Source organism: Peromyscus maniculatus, chromosome 3 (assembly GCF_049852395.1).
Source record: "Peromyscus maniculatus bairdii isolate BWxNUB_F1_BW_parent chromosome 3, HU_Pman_BW_mat_3.1, whole genome shotgun sequence".
Classification (NCBI taxonomy): domain Eukaryota; kingdom Metazoa; phylum Chordata; class Mammalia; order Rodentia; family Cricetidae; genus Peromyscus; species Peromyscus maniculatus.
In genome coordinates, this window is record NC_134854.1 from 88559415 (window position 1) to 88577922 (window position 18508).

Sequence of the window (18508 nt, forward strand, 5' to 3'; positions counted from 1 at the left end):
GAGCTACAGAGAACACAGTATTTAAACATACCCACCTGAGAGGGGCGTTTTGTGAACAAAAGGCAAACTCCAAGACTGCCAATGTCTTTTACCCGGTCCTTGACATCTCACTTGAAATACATAATTGCTGTTGGGCTCCAGGTAGAATTCTGACTGCTGCACATATGTGAAGTTGGTGTCAAATTCCTTAACCTAAATGGATGCATAATGGCAATGAAGTGAGGTGGTGGGCATTCAGAATAGCTATTCCATTCAGCAAATCTAGAGAACACCCACTCGATTCTGGGCACTTCCTAGAGCCAGAGAAAACAAGCAAGAACAGAGTACTATAAAACGTACACAACCACACGCAGGCTTTAGAATCAAAAGCAAAATCCATATTGGTTTATATTTGACAAACTTGGAAATCTCCAGAAATTCCAAATTATGATACATTTTACACTTTGTAATAGCTGCCTGCCTCCCCCCTCCCCTGAGGATGGAGGATTTAGTTGTTAATCGTTCGTATTCTTTCTATGTATCAGATTAAAAGAAATTTTTTTTTTTTGCATTAGGGTCTGATGCAATCCAGGCTTCTGATCCTCTTGTCCCCACCTCCAAGCACTAAGATTTCTGATATGCACCTGTTGCCTAGTTACTTGGTACTGGGGGTTGAATTCAGTGCAAGCATTGACTATTTATATGAATAACCTCCCTGAATGAGGAAAGTGTCTCATTTATTCATGAAAAATTAGAAAAAATACTCAGAAGGCAAGTTGTTAAATTGGTTCTTATTGGAGATTTGTGTAAATAGTACAATATGTATGAGTGTGTGTGTACAAGTATATGAGAACATCCAAGAAAAGGGGACTCTGAAAATGCAATGAAAAGGAAATAGGAGAGAAAATAGCTCAGGAATACAATTGTGATTGTGGTATCATCTGTTATCAAAGAAAGTGAAAAACACACTCCATATTCACTGGTTCAGCGGAGAGGAACCCAGGGCTCACAGCAGCAGCACCCCGTGGAATGTGACTTACTGAAGTTGTAAATAGTTGTGACCTGCCATGTGGGTGCTGGGAACTGATCCCCTGGTCCTTGACAAGAGCATCGTGTGCTCTTTTAGCCAGGAGCCATGTCTCCAGCCCGAGTCAGTTCTTGACAGGAGCTTAAGGTGCCAAGAGGAAGACTACAAAGATAAGTAGCTAGAAGACAGGGTCTAGCACTCAGAGGAGCAGGAAGGGTGCCAAGCACCGTCCACTGTATTGTTGTAGAAACAGGGGCAGTTTATTGTGAAAGAGAAAGCACCCCAGCGAAGGGGAGTGGGCCAGAGAGCTGAAGAAAAAGCATGTGCTCAAAAGGACTTCTGGCCCTTTTCACAGAGGTCATTTACATAGCACTCACCTGTCCTATAAAAGACTCTAAGCTATCAGGGCCCACCTGCCCCGTGTTGATAGATGGGAAGTTAATTGGGTCCCTCTTGGGGTTATCAATAAAACAATTTTTAAAGAATAGACTCAAATGGAAGCACGAGGACATTATTAGAGCTCAAAAAGAAAACTTCCAGAGCAGTTATGCTGCAAAACTTTAGCTACAGAAGGAGAAAGCCATGCGTTTCGGCTGTCATGGAGGCCACAAGGTTTTAAGTAGGAATCCTAAAACACTGAGGGATGCACGATCCAAATGGGCCCCCCAAAATGGCAGTGCCCTTGACAATGTCATAAGTGACATTCTAGGCTCAGCTCAGGTTGGGCGCTGACCAGGTAACAGAAGAATTGCTAGCAGATAAACAAAACCCTGAAATCAGAAACTCATGAAGCAGGTTTCTGTCTGTCAGGAAGAGCCATTGCTTCTCTTATCTCCCTACAGCCGAGTATCTCCAGCAATGGGCATCCATTCCCCAGTAATACCTTTCACAGCCCCACTCTAGTCCTCAGGTTCTCCTGGCTCACAGACCTTCCCCACTTGATACTCGAATTCCCAGGCTATTCCCACTTCCTCCCGCAGCAGCCTGTCTCTTTAAAACTGTCAGGGCTTTCCCCACCTTTTGCTTTTCTCTCTCTGTCCCCTAAGAGATGGCCATGGTAGCTTTGAACTTTCTCAGATAAACTTGTTTGTCATCATTTAAAGAAGATTGGTTACAAATTGTTGTTAGTTATAGTCAGGAAAAAAGCTAAACAAATGCGTTAAATTCAAAGATCTCTTTCTAAAGAAAAAGGGGAGGATAAAGGAATTATAGGAAAAAAAGAGTAGATTATTGAATCTATTTAATCCAAAAATCAACTATCAATCTCAAAATATTTTACATTGGTGTGGATTTTGGTTTATTGATACAAATTTGAAATTATTTTTGCTATAATGTATGTATGTATGTTTCTACTTTTGTTTTGAGTATTGTGTTTATGTAGCTAATTTAAAAAATGTCATGTATAATTAAGAAATACAGGTTGACAGTAATCTATAATAATCAAGCTTATAGTCATATTAGATATGTTTTCAAGGTTAAATATATACATATTTAGATAGATACATGGTCTTCATACACTTCAAAGACTTATAGAATATGACATATAAGGTGTTCAATAACCTAAGGCTTTTCATGACAGTAAGACAGGTCTGTTCCTGACAGCACCAAATTACTTCAAAAAAGATGACGGGCATCGAAGAAACTCTGTATTGAGTTTGCTTTTTTCATGGCAAAAGCTAGCCATTTGGGCAAAGAAACTGCCCTTGCCTCAACAGCTGACAGTATACTGTCCAAACTGGAACAGCAGGACACAAAAAAACATGACTGGCAAACTTGCCAAGACAGGGTAGACAGCCCTGCAAAATTTCCTGCTTCTCAAAAATGTCTGTCAGATATACTAGGCCTATAGGCCAAAGTCGGATACCCCAACATTACAGAACAACTTTGGGTGACAGTCTAGGCAACCAGATGTCCCTGTCATTAGGTAACATTACACCCTTCTGGGGTTTAATGGACTTAAAGACTAAACAATTAGACTTAAAGTTTTCCTTAGTTATGATAAAGGTAAATTAGGGATAAAACTTTAGACTCACAAAAATAAGATAAATAATAGAATATTTTCTCTAAATTTGCCAAATACAAAACTTTATATCTATATCTATATCTATATCTATATCTATATATCTATATCTATATATATATATATAGTTTTACTATGTTAAAAAAGGGGGAAATGCTGTGGACTAATCCTCTTGTTCACTGTGAAGCTGTATTGCTCTCACTGTTAATAAAGAGCTAACTGGCCTATAGCTTTGCAGGAAGAGATTGGGTGGGAGAGACTAGAAGGATGCTGGGAAAAAGAACAATGGAGTCAGGAGGGTTGAGAGGAGACAGAGGAAGCAGGTGATGAACATGTTGTACTGAGATAAGGTACCAAGCCATGTGGTAGAACATAGATAAAAATATGGCTTAATTTAAGATATAAGAGCTAGTTAGTAACAAGCCTAAGCTATGGCCAAGAATTTATAATTAATAATACTATATTATTATAATTAATAAGAGACATAATTAATGTCTCTGTGTGGTTATTTGGAAGCAGCTGGCAGGACAGAGCTGACTGGCTGTCCATATGAAAAACTCTGCTTACAGGATACAAATAGAAAAGTAGAAGTCAAAGTATCTTTACTCTCAGATGATATGACTTTACACATAAAAGACCCTAAAAACTCCAATAAGAAACTTCTATAGTTGATAAACATATTTACTAAAGTACTAGAACACAAAATTAACTCACAAAAATCAGTAGCCTTCCTATATATAAATGACAAGCATACTGAGAAAAAGCCCGGGAAACAATACCTTTCACAGTAGTCTCAAAAAATATACCTTGGGGCAACTTTAATCAATCAAGTGAAAGACTTGTATAATAAAAACTTTAGTACACTGAAGAAATTGAGGAAGATATCAGAAGATGTGAAGACCTCCCATGCTCTTGGATCATTAGGATTAATATTGTGAAAATGGCAATACTACCAAACTCAATCTACAGACTCAACACAATCCCCATCAAAATTCCAACACAATTCTTCACCAATTTGGAAAAAAGAACAACTTTTAGCTTCATATGGAAACAAAAAACTCAGAATAGCTAAAACAATCATGAATAATCAAAGAACTTCTGGAGGTATCACCATCCTGGACCTCAAACTGCACTACAGAGCTATAGTAATAAAAACAGCATGGTATTCACACACACACACACACACACACACACACACACACACACACACACACACACACAAGATATCTTTAATAAATGATGCTGGTCAATTGGATGTCCAAATATAGAAGAGTCTAAATAAATCCACATTTATCACCTTATACAAGACTCAACTCCAAATGGATCAAAGCCCTCAACATAAGATCAATATAAGAACCTTATAGAAGAGAAAGTGGGGATAGGCTTGAACCAATTGGCACAAGAAAAGACGTTCTGAAGAGGATACTGATAGTATGGACACTAAGATCAACAATTAATAAAGAGGACCTTATGAAACTGAAAAGTTTCTGTGTGGCAAAGGACATCATTATTTGGGAAAAGCATAAGCCTAAAGAATGGGAAACAATCTTTACCAATTGCACATTGGATAGAGTCTTAGTATCTAAAATATATGAAGAACTAAAAAAAGTTAAATATCAAGAAAACCAATAATTAAAAAAATGAGGTTTCAGAACTAAGCAGAGAGTTTTCAAAAGATGAAACAGATGCTGAGAAACACGTAAGAAAAATTTTAACATCCTTAGTCATCAGGGAAATGCAAATCAAAGCTACTTTGAGATATCATCTTACACCAGTCAAAATTGCCAAGATCTATAAAACAAATGACAGGCCATGTAGGGAAAGCACAACGCTTATTCATTGCTGGTGGGAGCACAGACTTGTTCAGCCACTGTGTAAATCAGTGTGTGGATTCATCTGGAAGGTGAGAATGTATTTACCATAAGATCCAGTGCATACACTCTTGGGCATACATACAGAGGACTCTACATCCTACTACAGAGACAGTAGCTCATCCATATTCATTTCTGCTCTATTTATAACATATTCATTGCTGCTCTATTTATAATAGCTAAAATTGGAAACAGCCTACATGTCCATCAACTTAGGAATGAAAAATAAAAATATGGTACATTTATACAATGGGATATTGTTCAATTGTTTAAAAAAAAATAAAATTTGCAGGTAAATGAATGGTGCTAAAAAGAATCATCCCAAATGAGGTAACCCAGACCCAAATATTGTATGTTTTCTCTTATTTTTGGGTGTTAGCTTTTTTCTTTTTGAGACAGGGTTTCTCTGTGTATCCCTGGCTGTCCTGGAACTCACTCTGTAGCCCAGGCTGGCCTCAAACTCACAGAGATCCACCTGCTGCTGCCTCCCGAGTGCTGGGATTAAAGATGTGTGTGCCACCACCATCCAGCATGGCGGTTAGTTTTTAAGCCTTTGATATGTGTGCTACAATCTGTATAAACACAGAAGTTAGGGACTTAGTAAGGGACCGGGAAAGAGAAGAGGACCTCTCCAAGGAAGGAGAAGTAGAATAAATAGAATGTACTGTTGTGGAGAGATGGGAGGGACTGAATTGGGAGGATTAAAGGGGAGGGGGATGAAAGAGGAGGGAAATAGGGAGAATATGGGGAGGGACAACTAACACAAAGGACCATTTGAGGTACCGTATGGAAACCTACTATTGTAGAAACTTCCCAAAATACATGCATATATGAAAGAAATCTAAATGGAGTCACCAATAACAGGACAGATATTGCCCCAATTATAGATCTTACACCACCAAGAAAAATCCCACTCCCTGCAATGGGTCATATCTAGTTGAGCTGGCCAAAAAGGCCCCATGGAAACCTCCAGAACACTTCAGGCTATTGCCAAGGCTATTGGTTGCTTTCCACAAATTGATGGGAAGGCCCTATTGCTGAAGAAGATACTTATGTATCCCACTGAACACTCAGAAGTTCAGCTGGTGTCCAACTAGAAACCTTACCCCTGTTGACTAGTGTTTAAGGTACTAGAAGGTATTCTGCATGCTACCAGAGTGGAAACACCAACCAAGCTACAAACCCTGAGATCTACAATGGTGACCCATCTGCAAGATATTCTGGTTCAATAGTGACAGAAACATTGTGGGAGTAACCAGCCACTCTCTGATTAGATTTAAGTCCCACTTTATGAGATGGAACCCATGCCAGACACTGCTAGGGTGGCTAAGAACCTGAGACTAGACAGACCATGGGCCTAGTGGAAAACCAAATACTATTTTTCTGCTAAAGGAACATAGCAATGAAATGACTCCTAATGACATTCTGTTATACCCATAGGTCAGTGCTTTGCTCAGCCATTATCAGAGAAGTCTCTTTTTGCAGTAGATGGAACCAACACAGAGACCCATAGCTGGAAAAGGTAAACATGTTTTTTTTTTTTCAATTAAAAAAAGGCAAAAAAATAAATACCAACCCATAAAAGCAAAATGAGAAGCAGATACTCACTCAGTTTCAGATAATCAGTCATAAAATAAATTTCTCTATAGTCTCATGACTTAAGATACCATAGGAATGACCAATACATGCAGTTCCTTCTTGCTACTGGTTCCAAAAAAATCCCGTACGATCAGGTTCTTCACAACAATAACTCATTCCTGGTACCAACTTCTGTACTAGCTATGTTTCCATTGCTGTGGTAAAACACCATGACCAAGGCAACCTATTGAAAACTTATCTGGCTTAGAGTTCCAGAGGGATAAGGGTCCATGATGTCAGAGCAGAGGCAGGGCAGCCGCCCCAGGATGCTGAGAACTCAATCATGAATCGCAAGCAGGAAACAAAGGATGTGAACTGGGAGCGGCATGTAGATTTGAAACCTCAAAGCTCACTCCCAGTGACAGACTTCCTCTAGCAAGGAAGTCTACACTTCCTAAACCTACCCAAACATCACCACCAACAGAGGACCAAGTGTTCAGATGCTATGGGGAACATTTCTCATTCACATTACCACATACTACAAATGTGTCCTTTTATCCTGGTGGCCATGGCTTGCTGAAACTGATAACAAAGTTTTTAGGGTCATAGCCTAAATAAGGCTGGCAGTCCAATTAAGCTAGGCACAGTCACTCATCTACAATGGGTCAGTTGAAAAGACAGAGGCATGATGAAAAGCAGGATGAGGTGATTTATTCAATATGGCCACAATGAGAGGAGAACAAGGAGGTCCAGTACATCTTAAGGGGTCTGACATGAAGTTTAGGTTCAAATAAAGGGTGAAAGGTGTGCATTACTAAGTAGTTCTGATTAAGGCATGGTCCACTCATCACCACTATCATGGCTCTATCTGTCCTTCAAAGAGTCTGACAACTTGTTAAAGCTGTTTCAGTCCTCTTTGGGAGACAGATTTCCTCCTTTTGGCTGGGACTATAATCACAGGATCCTAGCAAAAGATTCCGGGGATGGGGGAGCAAATCCCAACAGCTTTCAGACCAATGTTTCAATATTCTGATAACCAAAAAGAGGGGCCATTCCCTGCCAGAGAATGTAGTTTACATTTACACTTGGTAAACTAAGGCCAATGAAGTGAGTGTGCATTAATTTGTAAACTTGTATATTTATTGTTATTCAATAATTTTGATGTGGAATGGTACAAATGTGTCTATGTCATTGACATAGCTCACTTGGACACAACCATCAAGGAGATCTGGTCTTATTTTGTAATTAGGACTACATTGTGGCTGGCTTATTTTCCTATTGCAATTTCTGAGACTTTCTCAAATCTTCCTCATATATCTCAACCCAATTTTGGAATCTAAGTAGAGATTGTGAGTTGAAGTTCTTTGAGGAAGCTAAATTTCTATTAAAGGTCTTGCAGATTGCTAGATCTTGGCTGATCAGAACATCCTGATTATGGAGAGATGCAATGTTGTAGTTTATACTCCGTGTTTTCTTGGGCTTTCTTACCCCCTTTAACAGCCTTTAATAGTCTTAAGTTTTGCATCAGCCTAACATCCTCTTAGGTAAATGTCTCAGAAGGTATCACAAAGCTCAGCAGTCCAAGGCATCCACTAACTTCACAATTGGCAACAGGGTTGCTGTAGGCTGCACAATTTGAAAGTGGAACAGAGCTTTGACCCTGTGATCTGAGCCACAAGGCTTTCCTTAGATAGTTGCCTGTCACTGCCTTCCAGCTAGCCTAATGAAGACAGTGTCACCACAGAACCGAGAGGTGAAAGGCGTAGCCCTTTCCAACTTTCCATTCTTTTGTACTCAATGACCTAGATGAAAATATAAAACAAAGCTTCATCCTGGCTATCTTTGACTTGACTGGAAAATTATAGAAAGAAATGGCAGTCCACCTTTTTCTGTGCTAGTGGCTGCATTTTAGAAGCACAGTAGAAGGGATGGAATGTGGGCTTTGGATTGGAACCTGTTGTTTTCATTTTCTGGCTATTCACTGGATACCTGTAGCAATACTGCTGTGGATATCGCTCTATATAAATAAAACACTGATTGGCCAGTGACCAGGCAGGAAGTATAGGTGGGACAAGGAGAGAGGAGAATTGGGGGAACAGGAAGAAGGAGGAGGAGACACTGCCAGCTACCGCCAGGACAAGCAGTATGTAAAGATGCCGGTAAGCCACAAGCCACGTGGCAAGGTATAGATTTATAGAAATGGCTTAATTTAAGATGTAAGAACAGTTAGCAAGAAGCCTGCCACAGCCATACAGTTTATAAATAAGCGTCTGAGTGATTATTTTATACGTGGGTTGTGGGACTATGGGGCTTGGTGGGACCTGGAGAGAAGCTCTCCAGAAACACAATACAGAGTTTGTAAGAGGCACCTAGGCACTAACTGTAAACATAGGAACACTTGCCTTGACTCATTCAGGCTAACTTCAATTATATGATGAATGGAGTTAATGTGACCTGTCCCAAAGAATTGTTGGGAGTTTTCTGTGAGGATTACAGGAGATAATGAATATGATGGGGAAAGGAGGGATAGACAGAGGCACCTTTACATTTGTTGTATAGCAGTTTTCTCTGAACAATTCCCTCCATGGGGGAGGGTAGGCTTATGAAGTTCAGGAGGTAAATGAAAAGTCACTCCACTGATCAAGAGAACAGAAACTTGGAAGATTCCCCAGAGCTCCTCCCCAGCATAAAAATGAGCAAACAGCTGTTGGGGGAGGGACCACTGACTGCTGGGTGCTTCACAGAGAAGAGACTGAGTTACCTGAACGCTGTCCAGACAGCTCTAGGGTGGATGCTTTCAGTAGTCATCACCAGTGTTGGGGCTTCTGGGTGATGCAGCTTCTTGAGTCATCCCTGCTCCTGTGGGAAACTCCTCACCTATGTTCCTGTTAGGAATCTCCACCCCCCAAATTCATTGTTTCACTAAGTTGGACATTGGTGTAATCTTTCATTTGTTCTGTCATGGGTTCCCTTTCTGTTGTGAATAGACTTCTTTATCTATCTGTCTATCTGTCTATCTATCTATCTATCTATCTATCTATCTATCTATCTATCTATCTATCTATCTATCTATCTATCTATCCATCTATTTCTATCGCGTATCTCTAATCTATCTATATCTCTAATCTATTTATCTATCATCTATCTATAATCTGTCACTCCCCTATTTGTGTGTGTATGTATTGCATCTCCCCAGGAAAATGTCATCACACAACATTCTCTATTATAAGGGCACATTTGTAATTCATTATTTGTACTTCAATGTGTCTGAAGGAACACATTGTAAAAAGCCCAGCAAACTTTTAGCAGTTTGTTTTGAGTTAAAGTTTAACCTAGATGTAATCCATGTGGTGACTTGGGAGGAATGTAAGACTCAATGACGTTCAGTGTGTGTGAACGCCCCTCCCCTTACACAGAGGCCATAATGAGGTAAGTGCAGGAGGTAAGCAGACACAAAGGGGGCCACTTGACCAAAGGGACAAAATGAAACCTTTGAATGACTTACTGCCTTTTCTGACTTGCTATAAAAATAGGCTTACGTTGGCATCCTGAGGACGTGTGAATTAAAATTCCTGACACAGAGGTGGGCAGGGAATGTCTGTGCCAGTGGGCTAGAATTAGCCCAAGACATGGTGATTAGACTCGGGACCTGCAACATTCCAGTCTCTCCACAGTGCTGAAGTTCCAATCAGTCATTTAGTCTCTGCAAACACAGATTCTTTTCACCAACTCTGTCTGTACCTTAGGTACGCTGTATATGTATGGGGATGTACATACAAATACAAACATTTAAGGAATTTTAAGGATATTTTTGACCACTACTGTGTCCTTAAAAAACAAACAGACAAACAAACAAACAAACAGACAAAGTTTTCAAGATCCTTATTTTAGTCAGGCTTATGTAAGAGAAAAACTCTAAATATATATTTTCAGCTCTCATTTAAAAAACTGTGTTGAGATTTATACAAACATCTTAGAATTTGCAGATCATCTTAATGTTTTACACCATAATGATGCATTTTAAAATATTATTCATCTTTGAATTTTATTTAAAATAGCAATAATAATAAAGTCATAAATGCCAAACTTTGTTTTGCTCTGGGTACCTCATAAACACTAATAAGAGGTAAATGTTTTTCTAGCAAAAAAGTATTTCAAGGTATGTGTTATAACAATTTAAATCTTTAACAAGTTATTTGTTTATATTTGGTAAGACAACAAAAACTAATGTTCTCTACCTGTCTTTATAATTGTTAGATATCTAAAGTTTCCATTTGTTTTCTGTGTTTTAGATACAACCTTCTTAGCTTTCATTTAAAACTACCATATTAAAATTTTTTTTCTAAATTTTTTAATAATGTTAAGATTAAAGTTATGTTGTAAAAGGTTGTTTTAAAATAAACATTTCATATTTAAGTTAAAAATAACATAAAGGGCCGGGCGTGGTGGCGCACGCCTTTAATCCCAGCACTCGGGAGGCAGAGCCAGGTGGATCTTTGTGAGTTCGAGGCCAGCCTGGGCTACCAAGTGAGTTCCAGGAAAGGCGCAAAGCTACACAGAGAAACCCTGTCTCGAAAAAACCAAAAAAAAAAAAAAAAAAAAAATAACATAAAGGTTATAAATTATCCAGGGTTATTTCCATACCGAGATAAATATAATGTTTGATTCTCTACAACAATGTTTTCTTAATTATTGGTTTGCTCTTAGTATCTTTTTACTAAATGAACATTTAAAAATCCATAATTAAATTTTAGTTTTTTCATGTTTTCCCATTGGATGAAACCCTTGTTTTTTGAATAATCAGTCATTGTTTTCATCATAAAAACATTCTCTTTAGAGGGTGATGCCTACTTAGAATATTTATACTGTTATAATGCAGAATGTTAATCTGCATTAAACTGTGTTAAATCTGTTTGTAAGATTTGGTCTATTAGAGAAACATAACACATAGCATGGTAAAATACTCAACGATGACAACTAACATTCAAAATTAGTTACAGAGTCTTCTTCAGAGGATAAAAAACTAGATTATTTCACCAGCTTAAAAAAAAAAAAAGACATCACACTGAAGACTCCATTCTATTTAAAAAAAAAAATCAGGCCCGTGTCCAGGGACTTCTAACTCACTTCTAAGAGGCTGTGAACTTTCTCACATCATCTGGTAGCACATTCATGTGGGCTTTGAAAATTCTGGGCACTAATCTTAAATGTCACTGACCATCAAGTACTCCAAGTGACTGACATTTCTCTCACCTTCACGTTTCTTAAATTTTTTTTTGTGATTAGATCTTAAAATTTTGTTTATGACATCTAATATTCTACCTGATATATTTCTAAATGATAAAATAATACTAATCTTGGTTTTAATGAAAATATAAGGTCTAAATGAAAATATTATCTCCTTACATTTGGTTATGCCTTTTTGTTATAACTGTTTCCTTAACCTAAACCCCTGCCTTATTCAAAATTAATATATAAAAGATTCAAGGGTTTTCATTAAATACAATTTAATTAAAACAAAAAAAATATAGCTTTTAAATTAAAATTTAACTCCACTTACTTTCACTAGAGATACCCAAATATTTGGGTTAATTCTTCTTATCCAAGTTATGCAAAACACATCAATTTCTAATAACAGCATTCAACCTTAAATACTGATGTTTCTTGATTTAATTAGTATCTAAAATGTCCTATGGGACAATTAAAAAATTAATTAAACAATATTCACATTTTACAAATAAAAAAGGGACAATACTACATTGATTCCTTCGAAAGTCTTAAATCTAACCATTTAAATATAAGTAAGATAGTTTGTAGAGTATAAATAACTGTAAATACGGGGGGGTTATGTAGCCAATCTTGTTAAAAATATGTACATTTTGGTTATTTTAGAAATATTTGTCTCATCTGTAGTCTTCACTCCATTAGGCCAGACTGTGTTCCTGATTACTTAACTTTAGGTAGAGTGTCTTACATCACATGCAAGTATTACGTCAGACACTGAGGGGATTAAACAAGTCAAATCCGGCTCACAAGCTAATGGTTTTGACATGATCCAGGATGTTCTTTCTTAATGTCCTTTCCCAGCTGTTCCTCTCTCCTGACATCTGCTGTCCTGCCCACTACTCAGCCTCATCTAGATCAGACCCTAGGAATGAGCCTTCCTAGCTATGAGGGACCTCATAATATTTAATAAATAATATGTGCCCCACATGCCCAAAGTGTGGTGCTTGTCCAGAAAGGGGAACTGTGAATGAAGAGAAGCCGAGCCTGCAGACACTGACTGGCTGGGTAGAGTTCCGGGATTGTGGAGTGGTTGGAATGTGGCAGGTCCAGAGGTTAATTACCTTATCTTGGGCTAGTTCTAGTTGGAACAGCCATTCCTTGCCCATTTCTGTGCCAGAACTAACATCTTGTGAATAACAGATAAACAAACAGAAAACATGAACAACAATAACAAAAACCCTTTCGTAATCTGTTAATTTAGCAGACCACTAGCTTCTACCCAACCGTGAACTCAGAAAGCATCTCAGGTCCATAGAAAAGCACACCTCAGTGAAGGGGAGGACACACCTCAGTGAGGGGGAGGACACACCTCAGTGAAGGGGAGGACACACCTCAGTGAAGAGGAGGACACACCTCAGTGAGGGGGAGGACATACCTCAGTGAAGGGGAGGACACACCTCAGTGAAGGGGAGGACACACCTCAGTGAAGGGGAGGACACACCTCAGTGAAGGGGAGGACACACCTCAGTGAAGGGGAGGACACACCTCAGTGAAGGGGAGGACACACCTCAGTGAAGAGGAGGACACACCTCAGTGAAGGGGAGGACACACCTCAGTGAAGAGGAGGACACACCTCAGTGAAGGGGAGGACACACCTCAGTGAAGAGGAGGACACACCTCAGTGAAGGGGAGGACACACCTCAGTGAAGAGGAGGACACACCTCAGTGAAGGGGAGGACACACCTCAGTGAAGAGGAGGACACACCTCAGTGAAGGGGAGGACACACCTCAGTGAAGAGGAGGACACACCTCAGTGAAGAGGAGGACACACCTCAGTGAAGGGGAGGACACACCTCAGTGAAGAGGAGGACACACCTCAGTGAAGGGGAGGACACACCTCAGTGAAGAGGAGGACACACCTCAGTGAGGGGGAGGACATACCTCAGTGAAGGGGAGGACACACCTCAGTGAAGGGGAGGACACACCTCAGTGAAGGGGAGGACACACCTCAGTGAAGGGGAGGACACACCTCAGTGAAGGGGAGGACACACCTCAGTGAAGAGGAGGACACACCTCAGTGAAGGGGAGGACACACCTCAGTGAAGAGGAGGACACACCTCAGTGAAGGGGAGGACACACCTCAGTGAAGGGGAGGACACACCTCAGTGAAGAGGAGGACACACCTCAGTGAAGGGGAGGACACACCTCAGTGAAGGGGAGGACACACCTCAGTGAGGGGGAGGACACACCTCAGTGAAGAGGAGGACACACCTCAGTGAAGAGGAGGACACACCTCAGTGAAGAGGAGGACACACCTCAGTGAAGAGGAGGACATACCTCAGTGAAGGGGAGGACACACCTCAGTGAAGGGGAGGACACACCTCAGTGAAGAGGAGGACACACCTCAGTGAAGGGGAGGACACACCTCAGTGAAGGGGAGGACACACCTCAGTGAAGGGGAGGACACACCTCAGTGAAGGGGAGGACACACCTCAGTGAAGAGGAGGACACACCTCAGTGAAGGGGAGGACACACCTCAGTGAAGGGGAGGACACACCTCAGTGAAGAGGAGGCCACACCTCAGTGAAGAGGAGGACACACCTCAGTGAAGGGGAGGCCTCTCCTGGGAGCAGAGGTAATCTCCCAAGAAGCACACTGTAAGAATAAGTACATTGTTGGACCATGTTGCAGGACGGTAATTAATGAGATCACACCTAAACAAGGACTGGGTAAGTATGCATATTTCTTTCCTTCTATTTAAACCAAAACTTATCAGCAGTACCCTGAAGATGGACCTGGGGTTATTGAATCCTTTAGTTTTAGTTTTTTCTTACTGTGGCCACTTTCAATGAGTCTCTGCTCTTCTTTTCACACGCCCACTTTCACAAGTGACCAAGCTTAGACTGTTGAGGCTGCCAGGGCCTAGGCTTGTACCCTAAAAGCTTTGATGGCAAACCAAGCGTGTTCCTCCTAAAATACTTGGTCATTTAATGCTGGTATTTAAATTCTGCTAGTTTGTCCTGAAATTCATTTTTACTTTAATCCCATCTAAGATTAAAGCTTATACTAGTGATAAATCTTAAAGTTTGATTGTACACTTTTAAAAGATTTTTTTCCCCACGTAGGAGGTTTATTGAGGGGAGGGGAGAGAAGGGGGCAGAGAAAGGGGCAGAGATTGGTTCCTCGGGATGAGAGTGGAGAAAGGAGGGGGGAGAGAGAGACAGAGAGAAAGACAGACACACACACACACACACACACACAGAGAGAGAGAGAGAGAGAGAGAGAGAGAGAGAGAGAGAGAGAGAGAGAGAGAGAGAGAGAGAGAGGGAGATGAGTGCTACTTCTGGCAGAGGGAGATAGCTAAAGATTTGTTTTTATTCATGTGTATGTGTTGTATTCATGCACATGTATGAAGGTGCCCTTAAGGTCTAAAGAAGGTTGTAAGATACCCATTTTTTCTTATCTTGTTGGGAGCCAAATTACAGTCTTTCACAACAATGGCATTGCCTTTAACTGCTGAGACACTGCTTCAGCTCCTGACTCACACACACATTTGCATTTGAAAAACAGACATCTTACTCTAACATCTCCATTCTGAATCTCCCCTACCCACCATGCTGTCAAATTTCAGCATAGAATGCTTTCGTTTTATACCCATGGATGAAGATGTAAATTTCATCCTAAGAGACAATCCTAAGGAACTAAAGATAATCTTATTTAGTTGTAAATTCAGCCCATTTAGCAACTTACAGAAGGCAGAGGATCATTTCAGGAAACAACCCCATTCAGAAGCACATAGTAATCACTGAAATCAGAGTAGTTCAAATGTCCTATCAGTCAAAAGTGCGAGAAGCGGATGCTTCCTGAGTCCAGTCTGCTAATTGGCTTTTCTCTAAGTCATTTCCTCATATGCTAAGGAACAATGAAAACTTAGCTTACATCCCACGTTTGATTTGTTGTTTCTCTGTATCTCATTTCACAGAATACATTCTCAATCATGGTTTTGCTACTCCAGTAAATTATGGTCTTGGGCACAGTAGCATTTACAGTCTCAGCTCTGGAAATGATGGGTGCAGAAGGTATTACTAGAAAAAGAAACAAAATATTTGTGGTAAAAAAAGTTCCCCAGAAAGAAATTGATAGCCTTTCATCAATATATAAACATGTCAAAATTCAAAATACAAAATTCCATAAATTTATAATTTAAGTAACAGCTGATGAACCTTGTCTTATTTTCTGATTTATTATGTAAGAGAAAAGTACTTCCTATAAGTCTAATGAAACTCCAACTGCTGGCTTCATTATCTGGAGTATAAAAAAGAGATAAAGGAGGTATTTCTTCTGCCATGGCTTGGATTTTAAAAGTTCTCAATGGCCCATGTGTTAAAGGCTTAGTACCCACCTAGACACCACTGGGAGATGACAGGAACTTTAAGATGTATAATCTAGTAGGAGGTCTTAGATCAAAGAGATGTGTGACTTTAAGAGGTATATTTGCGACTCTGGCCCTTCCTCTCTCTCTCTTTTTGTTTCCTAGCAATGATAAAGTAAGCAGCCTCTTCCACCATAGGCTCTACCGTGACGTGCTTCTCTACTATGGGCCCAAAGCAATGGGATCAACCAGTCGTGGACTGACACTGGCAAAAAGTCAAGCTGTATCACATCCTTCCTTCTTACGAGTTTATTATCTCAGGTACTTTGTCACAGTAACAGTAAGCTGACACAGCATCTGTATTTATTTCAGATGATCTTTCTTGATAAGCTGTTAAACATACCTTTCACAGTAACCTTCTTCTGTTGGGGAAGAGGGAAATCTGTGAATATTTACATCTGCTGCTACTTGTTTTCTTCTCCCATTGCAATGAACAAGTTCCCTAAGAGTAAGACGTTGTGTGTCCTTAAAGGGGGACTGACATTCTGATGGGTCACCTTATAGTTATTCTAGAAGAAATAGTGTAGTAGCTAGAATATTCATATTTCTAAACTATATAAACATCTGTAAATTTTTTCCATTTGTAAATTTTAAAAAAAGATTTATTTGTTTAGTATGTATAGAGTTCTGCCTGCATGTGTGCATGCAGGCCAGAAGAAGGCACCAGATTTCATTATAGATGGTTCTGAGCCACCATGTGGTTGCTGGGAATCGAACTCAGGATCTTTGGAAGAGCAGCCAATGAATGCTCTTAACCTCTGAGTCATCTCTCCAGTCCCTGTAAATTTCTTTATATGAACAGAATATATTATTGATACTTTTTATTTATTCTATATGTATATTATAAAGGTGAAAACCTTTGTCTTCGTTAGATAAATTATCAACTCAGAAGCCTGCATTTAGGCTTTAGGAACTATTGTTACAACTTAATATCCTCTATGAATTAATTAATTTTTATTCATTTTTAACTTCATAGAATGCACTTTGGGAAGCTACTGTTTAATTAACAATTACCTAAAATTATGTACACAGGTAGATAATTTATAGAGAAGTATAAAACTCAAATATGCTTTATACAGGACTAAACAGCATAAACATCATAGTGAAATTAGTTTCTTCCCAGAGCTCACTGTAGCTGATTTATGTCACCCAAATTACACAGTTATTTTCCTTTTACTAGGACAAGCTGTGTTTCAATAGCAGTCAGTTTCTGAATTTTTCTGGAGTTAAGAAAGTAGACTTACATGGCTCTGGGACCACTTAAAACTTTTTAAAGTGCTATCAAAGCCATAACTTATATTCCTCCTCCTGTCTTCCACTTGAGTTTGGTGCAGGCATTCAGAATAGCACCATTAAGCATTCTGAACCCTGTAAAAATTATCAAAATCAAAATATAATAACTATGGTAAGTCCTCTTAACAAAAAATAAGTATGTAAAGTTGGGGGTGAGGATAGAAAGGGAAAGGAATTCATGATCATGTGTATGATTACAGATTTGGTCACAAAATACTCTGCCAGAACCCTAACATTCCACAGAAAATGCTTGTGCAACGTCTGTCCATCAGCTGTCTGGCCTTGTTTGGGTCGACATCACCTTTGTTACTAATCCCTGTATGCAAGGGTAATTAATGCAAAACAATTTATATAGTCATCCTCATTTTACCTTTGAAACTTCTTGCCTCATCCTCTTTCAATTCATATATAGTTTACAATGGCATACATATTCACATTGTACTGCTAAGTCTGAATAAACTAATTTACCCTTGAAGAGTACCTTAGCTAATTATCATGACATTATATTTAATGATGGTGGAAATTGAGAGTAGTATAAATCTCCAACAAGGGAATAAACAATCACATGCTCAGATAATAATGAAAACAATACTGTAGGTTATTTAATAGAAATGCTTATTAAATATTGTAACCTTTAAAAGGCAGGGTCTAAATATTTCAAGTTAAAACATGCTAACACGAGTTTGGTTAGTGAAATTAGAGATGTCAATACAATTTTCAGCAATCTCTATGTACTTGAAAAGGGCCCTCCCTGATACACAGTACACAGAGCATAGTATTTTAGTATGCCATGGCTTTTACAACATAAGGTTCATCATATCTGAGTACAATCCTTGTTTTGTTGCATCTGCCCTTGAAGGGTGACAAGTTCTTTTGAGGTAGATTTCCTGTCTCTCTTAGTCTCTCTGGCTTTTGGAATACAAATTCTCAAAACATATTTCTAAAACCACTGCCATCTAGAAATGAGACTAGAAGGATGCCCAATTGCAGAATTGCCTCAGGTGGAAGAATATCAGAAAATTTCGATTGTTTATAATCTGCAGGGACTTTAGGTGTGCTTTGTTCAGATTTAGACCACTTGA

General features: G+C 39.3%; 1 protein-coding gene across 1 annotated transcript in view; it reads right to left on the reverse strand.

The window, feature by feature from the left end:
• Positions 1-18508, reverse strand: part of Il23r (interleukin 23 receptor) — a 63484-nt gene that overhangs the window by 23525 nt on the left and 21451 nt on the right. The window contains exons 6-7 of the mRNA XM_042274659.2: positions 15641-15786; positions 36-192 (exon numbers count right to left, since the gene is read on the reverse strand). Of these exons, the coding sequence (XP_042130593.2) occupies positions 36-192; positions 15641-15786 (303 nt within the window). The remainder of the gene's footprint in view (positions 1-35; positions 193-15640; positions 15787-18508) is intronic.